The 18,694-nt window shown below is 39.9% G+C and overlaps 1 protein-coding gene across 8 annotated transcripts in view; it reads right to left on the reverse strand.

Moving 5' to 3' along the window:
- COL11A2 (collagen type XI alpha 2 chain) overlaps window positions 1-18,694 on the reverse strand; it is a 183,221-nt gene that overhangs the window by 48,085 nt on the left and 116,442 nt on the right. For all 8 annotated transcript variants that reach the window (XM_077484669.1, XM_077484664.1, XM_077484662.1 and 5 more), the window contains 11 exons: window positions 11,586-11,639; window positions 11,455-11,499; window positions 11,263-11,361; window positions 11,103-11,156; window positions 10,410-10,454; window positions 7,937-7,990; window positions 7,680-7,724; window positions 7,087-7,140; window positions 1,692-1,799; window positions 1,549-1,602; window positions 1,405-1,458 (listed from right to left, as the gene is read on the reverse strand). In XM_077484669.1, the coding sequence (XP_077340795.1) occupies window positions 1,405-1,458; window positions 1,549-1,602; window positions 1,692-1,799; window positions 7,087-7,140; window positions 7,680-7,724; window positions 7,937-7,990; window positions 10,410-10,454; window positions 11,103-11,156; window positions 11,263-11,361; window positions 11,455-11,499; window positions 11,586-11,639 (666 nt within the window). The remainder of the gene's footprint in view (window positions 1-1,404; window positions 1,459-1,548; window positions 1,603-1,691; window positions 1,800-7,086; window positions 7,141-7,679; window positions 7,725-7,936; window positions 7,991-10,409; window positions 10,455-11,102; window positions 11,157-11,262; window positions 11,362-11,454; window positions 11,500-11,585; window positions 11,640-18,694) is intronic.

Here is an 18,694-nt window from a genome sequence, read left to right on the forward strand (position 1 = left end):
TCCCCCTTTAGCCCATTTGAAAAGAAGAATGTCACAGTTCGCTGCAGTGGGTGGACCTGGGAGTCTCAGACTGCTCGGTCTGACCCGCCCACTGAGCTGCAATGCTAGTTTTTGTCCGGGAGACTACTGGTCTGTCCTGCCTCCTATGACCTCACTGACAGACTAGGAGTCTCCGTCTGTGCCTGCAGGTTATGAAAATATCATGACTTCCATTCCTGATGCTGTGGTAAAAATGCAGGGGTCTCCAAACTTACTAAACAAAGGGCCAGTTTACTGTCCTTTAAACTTTAGAGGGGCCGCACTGTGGCCAGTGTCCCCTTGTCAGAGGGAGTAAACAATGCCCCGTGATTGGTATTAGGGAGAGTAATAGTTCCCCTTTGTTAGTATCAAAGGGAGTAAATAGTGCACCATCATTGGTATCAATGGAAAGAATAATGTCTTATCAATGGTGTCAAAGGGAGGAATAGTATGCCATCATTATGGTCAGTGGGAGGAATAGTGACCCATTTTTTCTGTCATTGGCAGGAACTATGCCGCACTGTTGCTGAGAGTAGAGAGGAATAATGCCCTGAGGGCCAAATAAAAACAAGCAAAGGGACACCGGGCCACAGTTTGGAGACCACTGGTAAACTGTATAGTGTCTCATCACCAAAATGTAGAAAAGTGTGCAGTGGTGTGTCTGGGTGGTGTCCTATGAGTAGAACCCTCTGTAGTACACACACCCATGGTCCGCCCACTCAAGACTAAATCCCAGGGCATGATGGGATTTATAGTCTCAGTGAGTGGTGACAAACACCAACAGGTGGATTGAAGAAGAAGCTGCCTGGACATGACTTCATCGATGAGTTTTATACAAAATGTTCACTTTTAAGAAAAATCACATTAGCGGTTTTGCTGAAGTAGCCACATATGCTATTGTACAGATTTTAACACCACCCCAGAGTTCTTCTTTGACCAGCCAGCAATGTACGGTAAGGCATCATCAGAGCCTTGTGGATTGTTGGTTTGTGGGTTCTATGTGCACTTTGTTCTACTAATCCTGTGAATACCTTTTTAAAAAATATTTTTATTTTAAGAAATACATTCATAATGGGGACAAGTCGCTTTGTCCATTTCTTCCTTTCCCTACTCTATCTTCCAAACAAAAAATAGCTATACATGCACTTTAATTCTGCTTAGGTGATGCTGCAACAGATCTATTCAAAAACTAAGATTTTTTTTTTTTTTACTAAAAACCATTATAATTTAAAATAACAAGGTTATTTTTTGGTAGGAACACACAAATTAATATTTGCCCTTTTGAACCTCCATGTAAACACATAGTAAAAGAGAATGTAAGTAACAGCAGCCCTCCGGTATAGATGGGACAGGCTTCACTATATGAATAGGTAATGTTTCCCATACCCGTGCTCCCTTCTCTCCGTTGGCCCCTGCGAATCCTGGGAAGCCAAGAGATCCCTGTAACGATATAAGGCAGAGTTGATTATAAACCAGCGCAGAGAGGAGGGTGCTGCATACCCGTTATGTTCTGCTGTAACCCTCCTTCACCTTCGTCCCCTGACGTCCTGGGTAGCCTGGCAGACCTGGAACACCTAGCTTGCCCTGAAAGACACAATAGACATATGTTATGTTACACATCTTATTGGTTTGTCTGGGTTGGTGGACACACACCAGACACTGCCACATCTCACCTTCTCACCCAACAATCCAAGGGGACCTGGGTCGCCAGGGGGGCCCGATCTTCCCTTAGAGCCCTCTGGACCATCCTCGCCTCTTGAGCCTGGAACTCCACTCTCACCCTATGTGGAAGAGAAATGAGGAACCATGCTTAATAACAAATTAAATATGGCAAAATCTGACTTAAACACACTGTACAGGCAGCCATAGAGCAGGCCAGTATTTTTGCAACCTATGAAATACTGAAAGTGATGGGAGTCGCATAAAAGTACAACTCTACTTTGGAAATAGTCACATAACTAAGTATTCATTTTTGTTTACAAACCTCTCTATTTAAGAAATCTATTCATTCTAATGTTGTGTAACTGTCAAAAACTATGTAGAGATGATCGATTTTTTGTTGCTCTGGTGTACTCACCAGTCAAAAAGGTGCTTCCCATGATGCAATGCATGGTTTCATCATAGCTCTGCTATCATGCTAGCTGCCCATCAATTAAAATGATAATGTTAATTAGGCTGGGGGTTCTTCTTTAACATTGGGTATAAAATTGGGTCCAAGGGTGATGATATAAATAATAATAATGTGTACTCAGACTGGTCTGGAGTGGCAAGTGGGGTTCTGTCTTGGAACCAATTCTATTTAATTTATTCATAAATGATATAGAGGATGGGATAAATAGCACAATCTCAGTTTTTGCAGACGACACAAAAATAAGCAGGGCAATAACTTCACATCAGGATATAGAAATTTTACAGAAAGACGTAAACAAAATAATGGACTGGGCTAATACATGGCAAATGAGGTTTAATGTGGAGAAATGTAAAGTAACGCACTTTGGGCAAAAAACATAAATGCAAACTACTCACTAGGGGGAGAACCAATTTCTCCAGGATGGAGAAAGATCTGGGGGTCCTAGTAAATGACAGACTAGCATGCAATTTCAAGCTGCAGCTACCAAAACCAGCAGAATTTTAGAATGCATAAAAAAGGGGATATACTCCAGGGACAAAACGATAATCCTAACACTTTATAAAACTCTGGTTTGGCCACATCTGGAGTACTCCATCCAGTTCTGGTCACCAGTCCTCAGAAAGGATGTGCTTGACCTGACGAGAGTCCAAAAAAGGGCAACTAAATTAATAAGGGGACTGGAGGACCTCAATTACGAGGAACAACTACAAGCACTAAATCTATTCTCGCTGCAGAGGTGACGCTTGAGACGGGACATGATAACGATTTACAAATACCTCAATGGTGATCCCAGCATAGGAAAAAAACGATTCAGTCTCAGGGTGTGTAAGAGGACACGGGGCCACACAATGAGATTAGAGAATAGGTTTAACCTTAAACTGTGCAGGGGTTTTTTTCACTGTCATGGCAATAAGGCTGTGAAACTCTCTTCCACAATTGGCGGTGGTAGCAGGGCGTATGGATATTTTTAAAAGATTCTTGGATGTGCATCTTAAAGAACACAACATAAAAGGATTTGGTACACCTACGCAGGTTGAATTGGATGGACTATTGCCTTTATTCAACCTTACCTACTATGTAACTATGTGAAAATGACCATCAGCACATTGCATGGACATAAATAGTAGAAAAAAAACAGCAAATCATGAACAGAAAGAAAAAGACTTTACAACACCAATGTGCACCTGAAATTCAATTCAATAAAAGTGTTATTTTTCTAATGTCAGATATGTCTGTATATATAGTACCCTATGGACCCCACAAGAAGTGGTTCTCAAAAGAATATATCTAACTATAATTGTACAGCAAAGTTTTGGATCTAAACATATATACTGGTAACTTATGGCCCAGTACAGAGGGCTTTTTTTTCAGCAGGAACATGGGGGGAATGCAGTTCCGGCACCTCCAGAATGAATATATGTAATGTGCTGGAGTATGAGTGGTGGAGGGTCTATTGATAATGGCTGCTGGGAAATCAATTGTTTCTGCAGGGGATCTATTTTTTCAGTTGGAGGGATCTATTGCTTCTGGGGAGTTCTACTGTTACTGGTGGGGGATCTATTTTTGCTGAAGTGGGTCTTATGTTGCTGGGGGATAATTGTTGTTGGGAGGATCTACAGTTGAGGGAGGGTCTTTGAGGCTGGCTGTTGGGAGTCTATTGCTGCAGGGGTTTTTGTCGTTGAGTGGGTCCATCTTTGCTAGCTACCGTGAATCTATTTTACTGCCTTTCTTGTTAATGTTAAATTCCATACAAATTACCACCACAAAATTATACTAGGTTCTATATTCTCTAAAAGGGGCAATACTGGGAGGTGGGAAAAAGGTAAAACCAAGAAACGGTGCTCGTGGGTAGGGGGCACAGACAAAAGGTGACTCCAAGGGGGGGGTTCCTGCCTCTATTCTCTGAGAAAAAAAAAGCCCTGTTAGTACATTTGAGTAGTTTACAGTCTTGGCTTGTAAATACTATCTAGAACAATACATTAAGCAGCCTTTCACATCACATTTAAATCATGTCAGGCTGCCATCTTTAAGTTTTATTTTTCGCTTCAGCACCCATCTAGAAATTATGAATACAGATCGGGGAGTTGGTTGTTGCTTTGAATAAGCATTCATTTGGCTCTATCAGGCTTTTAACAAATAATAGTATTGCTGAAGCTTCCTAAATGTCTACTAAAGCCCACTATAATGCTCTGAGGGCTTTCAAAATGTTGCTGGACAATTATTAAAAGCTTTGTAACTGCACTGTAAGAGTCTGTATTCTAAGATTATTATTCCTTAAATATTGATAAAATCCAAAAAGAATCAGTCTGGTGATCAGTAAATGGTGGTAGAGCCTGGCAGAAGGCAATACAGAACTGATGCCTCATCTGGCTGCAAATTAGCATATTAATCAATAAGGTTTACCCTGCAATAAAAGAATGAGTAACACTCAAACCAGTATTTCTCAACCAGGGTTCCATGGCACCCTTGGGTTCTTTTGGAGGTTGCTAGAAATTCCTTATGCAATAATGGATTGATCTTTCTACTACACTGAACATCAATGAAAGCGGCAATTTTCCACTAGCCTCCAATGCAAGGGGTAATTTCAACTTTTTTAACTGTCTTTCTGCACTTATTAATTTGAAGAATATTACTTAAGATAATTTAATAGGGGTTGATAAGAACGTTTCTGCCCTGGTGTTAAAAATTCTAGGTATACCATTTTAAAAAAAATATTTTTTTACTTTCTTCAACTTATTGATTATGTAAATGTTCCATAGCCTGTAGGCAAAATACTTTTAGAATGGGTTCCTCAAGAACCTGAAAATTATTTCAAAAGTTCCTTGGGAGGTAAAATAGGTTTAAAAAGGCTGATTTAAACTGTAAATGCTAATTGTGGATTAAGCCAATTCTCTGTAAATATTTACTACCAATTACATTTTTACCCATTAATATAAACACATAACAGGTCTGGCTGATCATATGACCACACCAAAACTATATTGCATACTATATAACATTGTTGATTGTTTAAAAACAGTTACATTTCTGCTATTTGGTAAAATAAAAATTTAACCAAGGTCCTAGACAAGCTACCATGGTCAATTTTATAACAAAATTCCTTCTGTACATTTGTCAAATTGCAACTATATTCCTTGTATGGACATTGTGGGGTTGATTTACTAAAGGCTGTTCACTTTGCAAGGGAATTACTCTTAGCTTAGTGAATGTGGCAACTGCTGATTTCCAAAATCCAATCACGTGCAACCAAAAATACTGTTTTTCTTTCTTTGCACGTGATTGGGTATTCTTTGAATTTTCACCATACTCCCTAAGCTAAGGTGAAATTTCCTTGTGAAGTGAAAATTCCATTGCAAACTGAACAGCCATGTTTGCCATTAGTAAATCAACCCCTATGTATCCCATCTCAGTTTCCCTCTGTTATATCCTTATTTGCCTATTTTCTAATTCATATCAAGTGGTAAGTAGTTGACTTTTTCATTGTCTTACTGCAAGTTATAATCTTTTACCTAAGGTCTTGAAGGTATCCATTCACAATTCATCCTATGGTCCTTCTACAGGGGGTGGGCTCCGTTGGAGTCCACCTGCTGAGTGGGAAATCTGTCCACTAATCCCTGCTGAGCAGGCATATGGCTGGTCTGTGTCTACTCATCTTATGCAAAGCAAACACAGACAAAGACTGCTGTACTCTATGGCAGTCGGATGTAAATGTACCGTCTGTCCTTTTACACCCAACTGCAGTCCAATCCAATCTGCCAGACGGATGAGGAAACAATCCGGATTGGATTAGATCAGGTGTCGGCAGGTGTAAACAAACACATGTCCATTTACACCCACCACTCCATAGAGGAGACTGAAGGGTCCGATCAGATCTGCCTGAAAAACTGACAGGGGAGCCCCGATCGGTCCGCTAGTGTAAAAAGGGCCTATATTATTATAACTGTGTAATATACCTTATAATTTTACTGATACTGACTATTACTATTACTAGATAGCAGTGAGCTTGTTCCTTGTCTTACACTGATACTGACTATAACCTATGCCAAACCATTGCAAAGCCCACAGGTGTCTCTTGATCTTCAAGTACAAACAAGCTCCAAGTCACAAACCAGTAATGGTCACTTCCTCAACTAAATTGTTTAATCCCAGTTTTTAAACTTTCACAGGATTATCAGAGGAAAATCAAACTGAATTACAATGTGTTATTGATTAGTGATGTTTTCCTTAACAATGGCAATACCACTTTAGGGCACCATAGATTATCTCTGGGGGACTTATCAAAAGCAGGTTATAAATCTTGGCCGGTTTAGCGGGAACCATGTATGGGCAGGCTGAATGTACCCAAGTTGATCCATTAACTTCTTTGGTGTAACCAGCATCCTAGATTTTACATGCAATAATTGCTAACAACTGTTATAGCCGATAGCAAAAATCAGTGTTCTGCTGGTGGGAATGGCTCCCTACCCACTCCCGCCCCCACTGGGAGAACACAATGGCTCTGTGGGAGGGATTCCCCCATCAACACACTGACTGTGTGGATGGGGGAATCGAGTGATCTTCTTTCAACCCGTGGTTGCAGGAAGAAAATCACTCCATCTATGGCCAGCTTTAGCATGGACAATACCACCAAAATAATAGGTTGTACTTTTCTTCCTATCAATATTTAAATCAGCTTCAGCACAGATTTGGAATCATTAACACGTTTACTTTTGAGTTTTATTATGACTGGTAGTGTTAGATCAGTTTACCTAAATAAACTTGTATTTTACTTATTATTATTAACGATTTATATAGCGCCAACAGTTTACGCAGCGCTTTACAATGTATAGGGGAGACAACACAATTACAGTACAATACAAAAGGTACAGGAGGGCCCTGCTCATAGAGCTTACATTCTAAATTCTAATGTAAAAATGACATTCTTACATTCTACTTACCTTATCACCCTTTATACCCATGTCACCTTTGAATCCAGAGAAACCCTCTTCACCCTGAAAACAGAAATAAAGTCAGGTTGGGAGTATGAAAATTCCTGTCTTTTACAGAAGGTCATATAAGCCATTAAAGTGTACCTGTCACAAAAGAATATTTTGCTCCTCTGATTATCCTAAAGTAGCAGTGAGATGGTTCTCACACCCTCTACAAAATCCCACACCCTTGGTGTTGTAGTCCTTCTAAACACCGCAAATGCTGGGGAGATTTCAGTAATTCATCTCCTCACTATTTCCTAAACTTGTAAACGAAAAGGGACAGATTGTGAGATAACGGTGATCTTGTCTCATTTTAATAACTGCCCCACTTTTACACCTATACAGTGGAAATGTCTATTGTAGGGTCTGAATTACTATTTATCGTATCAAAAAATCTGAAATTAGTGGCCTGAATGTGTCAAAAAGCATAATACTAAATACTACAGTGATGTCAGCAGCTCCAAAGAAAAATCTTTAGGCTGCAAAAAAATGTCTGTCTGAGCTATGTTTGGGCAATAGGCACAATTAAAGGGAACTGACTATGAAAGTTTTCCTCTTACCTTCTCTCCTTTGTGTCCTTTAAGGCCCCTAATTCCATCAATTCCCTGCAAATGTAAAAAAGAGACATGTGAGAGGAAGAAAGGGAAGTACTACACAGAAGGAAATGATTAAGAGATATAAGAACTAGACAAAACAGCTAAGAACATGGAATCAATCAGGCTTACAAAATGGAAAGATATGAACCAATTTCCAGGTTGAAATACAAGACAAAACGCAATCATGGCGAGGCATAATATACAGTTTTTCGTAAAATTACCTTCACACCTCGAGGACCAGGATAGCCAATAGTTCCTTGTGGACCAAGTGGACCCTAAAGGAAAAGAAGCAATAAAGTTGATTGGTAAAAAAAAATTTCAATCAATATCATGAATTAACTTCATAAATCCTGTTTTAGACTAAGAGCAATCATGGCATCAATATTCTTCTTAATCTATTTTTATAAATGGGTATGAATGAGTATAATAATAATCACCACTTGAATAATTGGTGGTATCAATTAAACATGCTAATTTTCTGTGACACTAACCTGATGGGCCAATGGAGTTTGCTTATGTGTATATGAGTATATTTATATTCTTTGCTATATCTGTTTCAAACCAGCTACGACTAAGGCTTTTGCCGAAAACGCGTCAGTTATATTGTTTTATTGTCACTCTGATGTACCAATAAACGGCACTTCAAGGATTACAGCGTTGCCGGCTTTTCTTTCTATTGTTATAATAATACTAGGGGGCAGTGGCGGCCAGTGCTCTTTATTTTGGGGGGGTGGGGCGGCAAACAATCAGCGGCCTTACCTTAGGCTGTTCCTCGCTCCAGCTTGTCGTGGGAAGTGACGGGCCATTGCTTCTCCTCGGCCAAACAGTAAGTGGGTCCTGAGATTCAATTGGCCGGGAGTCCTAGGACTACCAGCCAATCAGGTCTCAAGATCCACTTCCTGATTGGCCAAGAGGAGAAGCAGGAAGACATTAGTGAAAATTAATTTGCTAATGTCACACAACTGGGTGATCTCAGGGCACAGTGCTCTGTGCCACAAGCCCACCAATTTTTGAAGCCAATTAGAGCCTCTGGCTCTGATCACGTGCTTAAAAAAACCCCATTGAAACCTATGTGTCCATTGCCCTGCATGTAGATTAAGAGCCAGGTGCATGGATTAGAGGGTGCCCCCCCCCCTGCGCCCCTAAAGGAGCAGCGGCCACTGCTAGGGGGACAGACTAATAGAAGCACTGAGGAAAAGGACAAAAATAATAATCCAGGTTATAGTGCAAGTGAGACCATTTGTCAAACTTTAATGGTGATTGATAGATTGGATAATTATTATTATAAATGTAATTGTTAATGGATCGTTCCTCATATCATTTCATAATAAGTCAGCTAGAAAAAGATTACATTTGGAAAAAAATTTATACATATATGATGTATAACTGTAAATTGCCTAAACCAGGTATTATTCCTTCATCCTTCACAGCTGTCCTTTCTTTTTTATATATATACAGCACACTGCAACACTCAGCTTGTACATTGTGGTGCACTGCAGTGGGGGTTTGTTGGCACCTACTGTACTTTTGTGTTGAGGGCCATTCTGAATGCATTACTGCAGCCCATAAGCCATCCTTTTAAAAAAGACGACTTGAAGTAAGTCAGGTTTCCCTAAGTATAAGAGACAGATTCCTTACTTACCGGTAATAGAAATATTTCTGTCTATATAATAATTTAGCATATTAGATTATCGAGTTGCAACAAAATCATTTTAGAGCTTCATTATGCCATTATTTGAGATTACTTTTAATAGTAATCCACTAAATTAATTTATTATATTTCACTAGGCCCAATTGAGGGGGTAGAGTTAATCCATGGGTTAGGCTGTTATTATAATCATTAGTCTCAGTATAAAAATCAGATGGGTGAAGGAAAGGTTTGGGTCCGGTATATTAGGAATTCATTGGCATAAAGAGTTTGTGCCAAACATCGCCATGCTCTACTCAATGGGTTAGCTGATTGCATCAGTCATGGAATATTTGCAAGTTTGAAAGTTGGTGGAATGATCTGGATACACTCAATACTACATAAACTCAATAGTGCTTTAATATCTAAAAAAGGTATACATCTTCTAGTAATTGTGACCTGTCTGTAACTGATGCCTTCTCATAAGAGATTGAAAATGTTAACTAGATGTAATTCCTCAGCTCGCAACTAAGATGAGTATTTCCTAGCTGTGTCTCCAAGTCCTATTGGCCCATCATTTGTTTACATGGTATTGACTAGAACCCCAAATAAAATAATGCTTTTATTAGGATACTCACAAGATCAATAAATTATTAACCAAAATACCTGAAAATTTGTATATCTGACCAATACAGACCTACAAAACCCCACATATTTTAGACATAAGATGCACATTTCTGAGGTAAGCCACAGCATATGTAGGTAAGGTCATGGCTATTGATATTTTGCCTTGCTGGAAAGGTGAAACATGTTGCCACTGATCCATTAAACCCAAAGAAAACGGGCATAAAACTTATTGCTTATATCAATCAACCAGAGTTTTTTTTTTTCTTTTTTTTATAGAATGAAAAACAAACCTGTCTGGCTGCAATATGCACAAACTCCTATTTTGTGGTCATATTCTTGTCCCTAAATTAATAATCCCATCCCTTTGTGTTGATTTTATTTTATTGACATTGAAACAGATTTTCATATAAGTTTCTAGTAAAATATTAAACCAAACTAACCTGGTTTCCCTTGGTGCCTGAATAACCCTCTTTGCCAGGATGACCCTAAGGAAGGAAAATACAGAAATATTTAAAAGCCGGTTATTGCTTATTCTCCTTGCCTTGATCTATCATCTAATGGCAGTTCTTCACAAACGCCTAGAATCCGCTTTACTTTTTTTCTAAATATAAATATGATTTCTAGATATAATTCTATAATATCATCACTTTTAAAGCACTGTAGTTTTGGTGCGACATCCTGTTTCTTTGGAACCCCTATCTATGTAGCACTGAATGCTTGTGTATTTAAAAGTGGGGGGGTTAAGAAAACAGGCAGCCACCAAATGACTCTTTGTTGAAACATGAATTAGGCAGGATTATGGTTTCTCTTTGCTTAACATGTTCTGTCGTTTGAATAGGTTTTTGTTGATTGCAATACACAAATAATATAAAAGGCTTGCTTTCAGCTGTGAAATTATCCATATAGGGATAATAATTTCCCCAGAATTTGATAATATGATGGAACTGAAGGTTTTATACAGTTACAAGAGGATTCAGTTGATCTGGTTTTACAAGCAAAAGTGAGGAACCTAACACAGTCATAAAAAAATCCACATCTGGTTTATAGAGACATTGACAGTTTAATGTTATACATGGACATTTTAATGTGAAACATGGACAGTTTAATGTTAAACGGGCCCAATGTGTACTTACAGGAGGTCCATCAGAACCTGGAATTCCAGGAAGGCCAGGCTTGCCACTGGGGCCCTGTAAATAAATATTTATGAGTTAAGTTGGAGTGATAAGTGTTCTTTCTTTTACAGTATACTACATTTATAATTGCTTTACCATCCTCTAGCCTTATCATTCTTACCTGCTCTCCTGGAGGACCCACTGGACCCTGTGGTCCAGACAGACCCTGTGTGCCTGGGGCTCCTTGCTGTCCGGGAGGGCCTGGCTCACCTTGTGGGCCCTAAGAGAGACAGTTTTCCAGATGAGAACAGGTACGATAAGATATGGTATTTACATTGTGTTGAGCTCCTAATCTATATAGAATAGAACTTACCAGATTTCCCTTTGGTCCCACTTGCCCATCCATACCTCTTACTCCCTGTAGAGACATGGAATACAATATGACATGGCTAAGAAGTATGCTCACTTTTTACATATAGCATTAAATGTATGGAGAATACTCACATTTGGGCCTGGGATACCTGGTGGGCCTTTAGGTCCAAGCAAGCCTCTGACTCCCTAAGAAAACATGGAGGGACAAATGTTTACTATTTATCACATTTTATAAATTGTTTATAAATAAAGTTTATAAATTGTGATAGGTCAATCATGTCAATCAGGTCTAAATAATTCTGCTAATGTCCTGCACATTACATACTGTAGCAGGATTTTTTTCTTGAGGAAAGGCTGTCCCATTTTTATTCAGTAGGCAATGCAAGAATAAGAGCACAGGCCATGGGACGTGTTTTAAGGAAGTGCGTTGCACATCTGCCCAAAAGCAGAACTCCAGGCAAAAAAAGATAAAAATGAATAGCAAATTAAAACCTAAAAATAACAACAAAAAAAAGCTTTTGCTGAAGCATTCAGCTTTAATTCAGAGATATCCTCCACAGTACTGTTGGATATCATCAGACTTATAGTCAACATCATTCAACCCTTTTCCTCAGTCTAAGCCCAGGTCATCATGGACCCACCCCAGCATGTTACTAAACAGTGAAAGAAGAAGAAGCTCATCTCTCTGCACTCATTCTCTTAGCAGGCTTCTTGTCATGCTGATAACTAATAGACTGATCGGCTTCTTCCTCTTACCCTCCAGCACCAATATATGAGGACAGCAAGAGGCTTATACCAGGTCAAATTCAACCTGTCCATTCTCATAGAATGCCACTCTGTGGGGGCCTACAACTAGACTTTCAGCTCAATAAAGCATATAGACAACAGGAGCTACTATATGTACCCTTAACTGGGGCAATTGCTTATTCAACTTCCTCTCTGTGTTCACTCCTCTATTTAAAAGCCACTTCATTATACTGAAACCTTCCTTTACCCTGGTGTAACAAACCCGCAAGGTAGTGAACCCACTTTTACCATGCACCTTCTGTGGCAACAGTTACAAGGAGGGTGAGCATGTCTCTATGCCACTGAACCTAAGGCATGCCCTAGAGCCAACACACCCAGTGCTGGTTGTTTAACAATGAATGCATGAAACAGGGTTTAGAATGGCTGCTCTCAGGCACTCACAGGTACATGCCATAGGCATAGCAATTACTGGCTTTCCAGTCATAATAATAGGGGATTATGCAAACAAGAGCTGGGGTTTCAACCTAAAAACATTAGCGCCTTTCATTTCCTTCAGCACTGTACATTTCTTCTCTTATTTCACTACACTAAAAGCTAAACCTAGACTGGTAACCTGGCAAATCAGGTGTTACTCTATAAAGCTTCATGTACACTACAGCTTTTGGTGTTTTTTTTTGCCAAAGCTCCTAAACTCAACTCCACAAAAGCATGTGCCTGTGTGTCAAAGTACACATAGGCTTTTAGCAGAGTTTAGGAGCTGCTGCAGTTACGTGAGCTTCAACCTCCCCTCAACCTCCCTCTCCGGAAGAATCGCATCCCCGATAGGAACGTTTTAATCTGCAGACCGTGGGAAAATGCAAAACGCAGAAAAATTGTGTCACACTTTTGCTGGGTTTTGCGTTATCCCGCAGCCTCGGAAAATGTAGGGTGTACATGAAGCTCTAGCGGTTACCATTAGCCAGTGCTGTTTAATCATTAGCAAAGAGAAAGATATTTACAGTAGTGTGGCTAGGCTATATGGAAAATTATTTATACATTCTTAACAAGTAGTAAATAAGGATTAAACCATCCCCTGTTAACCTCAGTAGCTGCAGGCACTCTAGTGCAATTTATTCTCAAAGGTAATTTGTAGCTGCAGGCGCTCTGGTGCAATTTATTCTTAAAGTTCATCTGTAGCTGCAGGCATTCAGTTGCAATTTAATGTCAACATTCTACTGTAGCTGCAGGCACTCTAGTCCAATTTATTCTCAAAGTGCATATGTAGCTGCAGGCACTCTGGTGCAACTTATTGTCAAAGTTCATCTGTAGCTGCAGACACGCTGATGCAATTTATTCTCAACGTTCCTCTGTAGCTGCAGGCACCCTGATGCAATTTATTCTCAAGTGTTCCTCTTTAGCTGCAGGCATTCTGATGCAATTTATTCTAAAAATCCCTCTGTAGCTGCAAGCAGGACTGCTGTTAGAAATCAGCCTACCTTCTGGGCCCCTTTGACCCCTCCTTGACCCCAGCCCCTGACTTTAAATATGTAATAGAACAAGCTATGACAGGTCCTCTTTATGAAGAGATTTGGGGTTTATTATATCTCGGATCTCTCCTCTAGCCTCCAAAGCATCTAATCATAATGAGGCCCCCCTGTTGAGCTGATAGGGCCAGACCCGGTACAACAGGACTGGCCATACTGCCTTATCAGCAGCCCTGGCTGCAGGCATTCTGGTGCAGTTTATTCTCAAAGTTCCTGTGTACCTGCAGGCACTCTGATACAATTTATTCTCAAAGCTTCTCTGTAGTCATAGGTGTGCACAGCCTATTGCATTAGGGTGTGCACCTCAAATCTCAAACATATATGTGTATGTGTGTGTATGTGTATACTGTATATACTGACGGTGTCAGTAGTAGTGGACTGTGTCAGTAGGGCAGTGAATAAAGTCAGTAGTTTTTAGTTGCAAGTCCCGTTAGGGGACTTAGGTGAAATATCAGTGGTACTCTTAGGTGAAATAAACAGGGGGAATCAGTGCCACACAGGGTGATTAGGGTGTGCCGAGGAACACCAGGCACACCCTGTGTGCACGCCTATGTCTGTAACTGCAGGCACTCTGATGCAATTTATTCTCAAAGTTCTCAGATTGGAAGGTTTGAGCAGAATGAGCAGAACTGATGAAAAGAAACTAAAATAACGTTTAGGACAAATTACTCCACAGTGCCTGCAGCTATAGAGGTCATTAATAGCTGATTTAAAAGCTATTTTCCTATGTTGTAAGCTCACGTAAATACTCTTATAACCACTGTTCTATTATACAGCATATCCCTAGGTAAACTTGTTTTTGTTTTGGATACTGTATTGGGGGGGTTAGAACCCCTGTCAGGTTCTAACCCCCCCCGTCAGGTTGTTATGACGTCCTCTCTTTTTTAATATATAGGGTTTAAAGAGAAACTAAAGGCAAAACATGTTGTTTTTCATTTAATTTTAAAGGAGGTTTATTGTCTCTGTCATTCTTTTGTCATCTCCTATTGGGGAGATTTACATTTACTTCCTGTCCAATTGCCAAAACAGGAAGTGAAAGTAAATCCCTCCAAAGTAATAGAGTCCTTGGTTGTCACCAGGGTCACCAGAACTAGTGTCCCCATTGGAATATTTTCCCCCATTCCTATTCTTGGGACAACCCAAGATTGTGTATTTTCTTTTACTCTCAGTGATAATGGTAAAAAGGGCAAACAGAGAGGATGAATGTGGACACAGACAGTAATAAAAACCTGACAGGTGTTCCAATTCCTCTCCACTCTATCAAAAAAATAAAAATAAAATGCCTTTAGTATTACATTTAGAAGTGCTGGCTGTTTATATAATTTCGGGTCTGTGTCCCTGCTGTGGAGTCCCATCCTTATAGGTGTCCTAGAAACCATTGTTACTGGAACAAAAAATTATGCAAAAACACAAATTCTTTGATTTTTCACTTAAACAGACAGTCAGGGGAAATATTTCAAAGGGGACACTAGTTTTAGTGATAGATGTTTAGAGGGAATTTTCGCTTACTTTGTAGAGATTTTCTCTCATTGTTTGTTGTAGGGATGCACCGATGCCACTATTTGTACACCGAGTACAAGTACCAATGCTTGACATCGTGTACTCGGCAATACCAATTACCGATACCTATCTCCCACCAAGAGGGGTGGTTTGGGAGGTGGTGGGGGGTTGTTGTTTAGGAGCCGGTGGGAGAGTTTAGATGGAAAAGGCTGTGATCACTGGGGGAGGGGGGAAGATGGGGAAAGGAGGTGTTATTGGGAGACATGGGGGCAGAGGTGACAGCTGGTAGAGGGAAAGAAGATACAACAGGCAGAAGTGACAGCAGGTATGGTACAGAAGACAGTCAGGGACCACAGGCATGGTACAGGAGACAGTCAGAGACTGCAGGCATGGTACAAGAGACAGTCAGAGACTGCAGGCAAGGTACAGGAGACAGTCAGGGACTAAAGGCATGGTATAGGAGACAGCCAGAGACTGCAGGCATGGTACAGGAGACAGGCAGGGACTGAAGGCATGGTACAAGGAGAGTGTCCCGCTGCTCAGTACAACAGGATACTGCCCGTACAGTGCCTTCATACAGAGCCCCCTTGTTCTCTGCCTCAGCATCCAGCCAGGGAGAGCCCGGATCCAGTGCTCTGTGTGGTGGGAAGTCAGAGCTGGAGGAGGAAGGTGTGCAGCAAGGAAACAACGCTTGTGGGCTGTTAGGATGGGCGGGCCTGCACCTAGTGATGCCAATGGGAGGAGGAGGCGGGAAGGCACTGCCCGGAGGGGAGGAGGAGGTGGTCTGCTCCCAATCTACGTCACTTCCGGTATCAGTTTCCGGTATCGGAACATTTTCGTGAGTACCGATATTTGTGAAAATGGCCAGTATCAGTGTCGATACTGATACCAGTATACCACCCTTTATAATGTCTTGCCCTCCTGAGTCCTGTCCCTGGGATATTCACTTACTATATCAAAAATAAAATAAGAAATATGTTTTTTGCCTTAATATCTAACTTAAATTAAATCACTGATTGTATATTGTACTTGTTTGTAGCCTAAATACTGACATTTTCACATAAAACTGTCATTTTGTAATTTTTGGAAATGCCAGTAAAAACTTGGCCGTGCCAGTAAATTTTGGGTATTGTGGCAGTAAATTGCAATCTGATGGGTTGACAACATTTTCACTGGGAGTTTTTGATTTACATTTTATCAGTACAATGGTGGCAGGATCATTTTCTTTTCTTTTTGGGTGACTAATCATGGACTTGATTTGTAGATGTTTTATGGACTATACTTTATTTATAACAGGTGTTTTATATATTTTTTTTAATATGATATTCACATTTTTATATTTGCCTGGGTTTAAATAGGCGCTCCTTTGCTATTGATTTGAAATTGCATGTTTATTATTTATAAGGACGCTGCCCATTTATCTTTGATTATTCTTTTTTATGTTTATTATTTGGATGCAGCAAATAAATTTTGTATTTTAAAGTACAGTGGGAGCTATGGTATGTAGAGCAACCAAATGCCAAGTTTTTAAGCTGAAAGAATAAAAGAACAACTAAAAACACACAGCCCAGGTAAATAGCTAATAACCCTCCCAAACATATTAAAATTTTCTCTTTCAATGGAAAATCCATCCACCCACAATCCTGTAATATGGTTATCCAACTAGATAATGCCTAAAGTAGAGACTGGTGTGTGCCGTTTGTGCCTGTCCCTGAAATGTGAAAAAAAATGGAGCCCATGGTTGCAGCAAACAGCTGCTTTCTCTTTATTTAATTTGTCACATCACTTTAAGGGCCATTCACGCCAGCCTGCATGCGTTATACTCCCTATGACACACCGGTGTACATTATGTAGGGGTAGCAAGATGCATTGTTACAACACATTGTACTTATTTTTAACTTCATTGAAGTGTCACAAAATTACACTTCAGTCAACTCAATCAAAGACAGTGCTCTGTGATGCGCTATGGTGCATTGTAATGCATTGTTGCGCTTTGTGCTGCATAGAGATGCAGACATGTTGCATTTTTGCGCAGTGCATACCAATACACTTTCAAATAGGATAAAAACTGCGCTAAAAGCCTAAATAGTAAACCTAGTAAAACATTTAAGCAGCAACTCTTATGTTAGATAAAAAACATAAGATTCAACTCAATACTCCAAACATAAGTGATTTGGTAAAGTCCAAAAGTGATGGAAAATCTTCTTTGCAGTGTCCATGCCATCCAACACCTTACAGTGTGTGATCCATCAGCTAAAGACACCACCATAGAAAAAGTGCTCTCCTTACCATCTTGCATAGACTTCCTATCATCGAAGGTCAGTGACACTTGTGACTTATACCCAGCCAGGTCCTTTGCACCATCCGAGGGTCCTCTAATGACCCGTACACATGGTCGGATTTTGCAATAGAAAAGGAGCTTGTTGTCGGAAATTCCGACCGTGTGTAGGTTCCAACGAAATTCCGATCGTGTGTACACAATTGCGACTCACAAAGTGCTACTCATGCTCGGAATCAAGCAGAAGAGCAGCACTAGCTATTGAACTTCATTTTTTCTCAGCTCGTCATACTTGTTGTACGTCACCGTGTTCTTGACGTACGGAATTTCCGACCAACTTTGTGCGACCGTGTGTATGCAAGACAAGTTTGAGCCAACATCCATTTGAAAAAAAACATGGGATTTTGTTGTCGGAATGTCCAATCATGTGTACGCGGCATTAGACATGCAGAGCAACCATCCAGGAGGCGTTGTCAAATATGATGATATGATCCAAATATGAAGGTGATGGATGGTGTCGACACCGATAAAGAGAATCACTTTTGAACTTTACTAAATCACTTGTGTTTGGAGTATCAAGTTGAATCTTACTATCAACGTAACACGGTATAGGAATATACCAACACACCTCTATAATGTGAAAAGGGCAGATAGAGAACAATTGTTAGAGAGCCTTGATCAATGCTCTCCTGTGTTACAAACCCTTGATCTTCAATATTCTAAACTCTAATCTTCAGTTTTATTATTCTATCTTAGAAAACATCAATAGCAATGAGAGGCATGTGATCATACAATCAACGTATGGTTGTTAATCTGTCTTTCTTTTCTATTTCTAACCACTTTTGAAACAGGGTCTCATGTCTGTTAACCTATTGTATGTTGCAGAATCCACAGAGAATCACTATGGTATTGATTTTCTGAAGACAAATAGGCTGTTTACTTTGCAAGGGAATTTTCCCTATGCTTAGTGAATTTGGAGAAAATTCACTTTGCAAAGAATATCCAATGACATGAAAGGTAAAAATAATAATATTTGCTTGCATGTGATTGGGTGATAAAAGTCAGCAGAGCTTCTTCTCATTCACTAAGTTAAGGGAAATTTTCCATGCACAGTGAACAGCCTATTTGCCTTTAGTTAATCACTTAAGTTATGGCACATTTTTAGACAAATAATTACATAATGAAAGATCACA

The sequence above is a fragment of the Lithobates pipiens genome, unplaced genomic scaffold, assembly GCF_037356315.1.
Source record: "Lithobates pipiens isolate NorthernLeopardFrog02 unplaced genomic scaffold, aLitPip1_a1.2 Scaffold_1, whole genome shotgun sequence".
Classification (NCBI taxonomy): domain Eukaryota; kingdom Metazoa; phylum Chordata; class Amphibia; order Anura; family Ranidae; genus Lithobates; species Lithobates pipiens.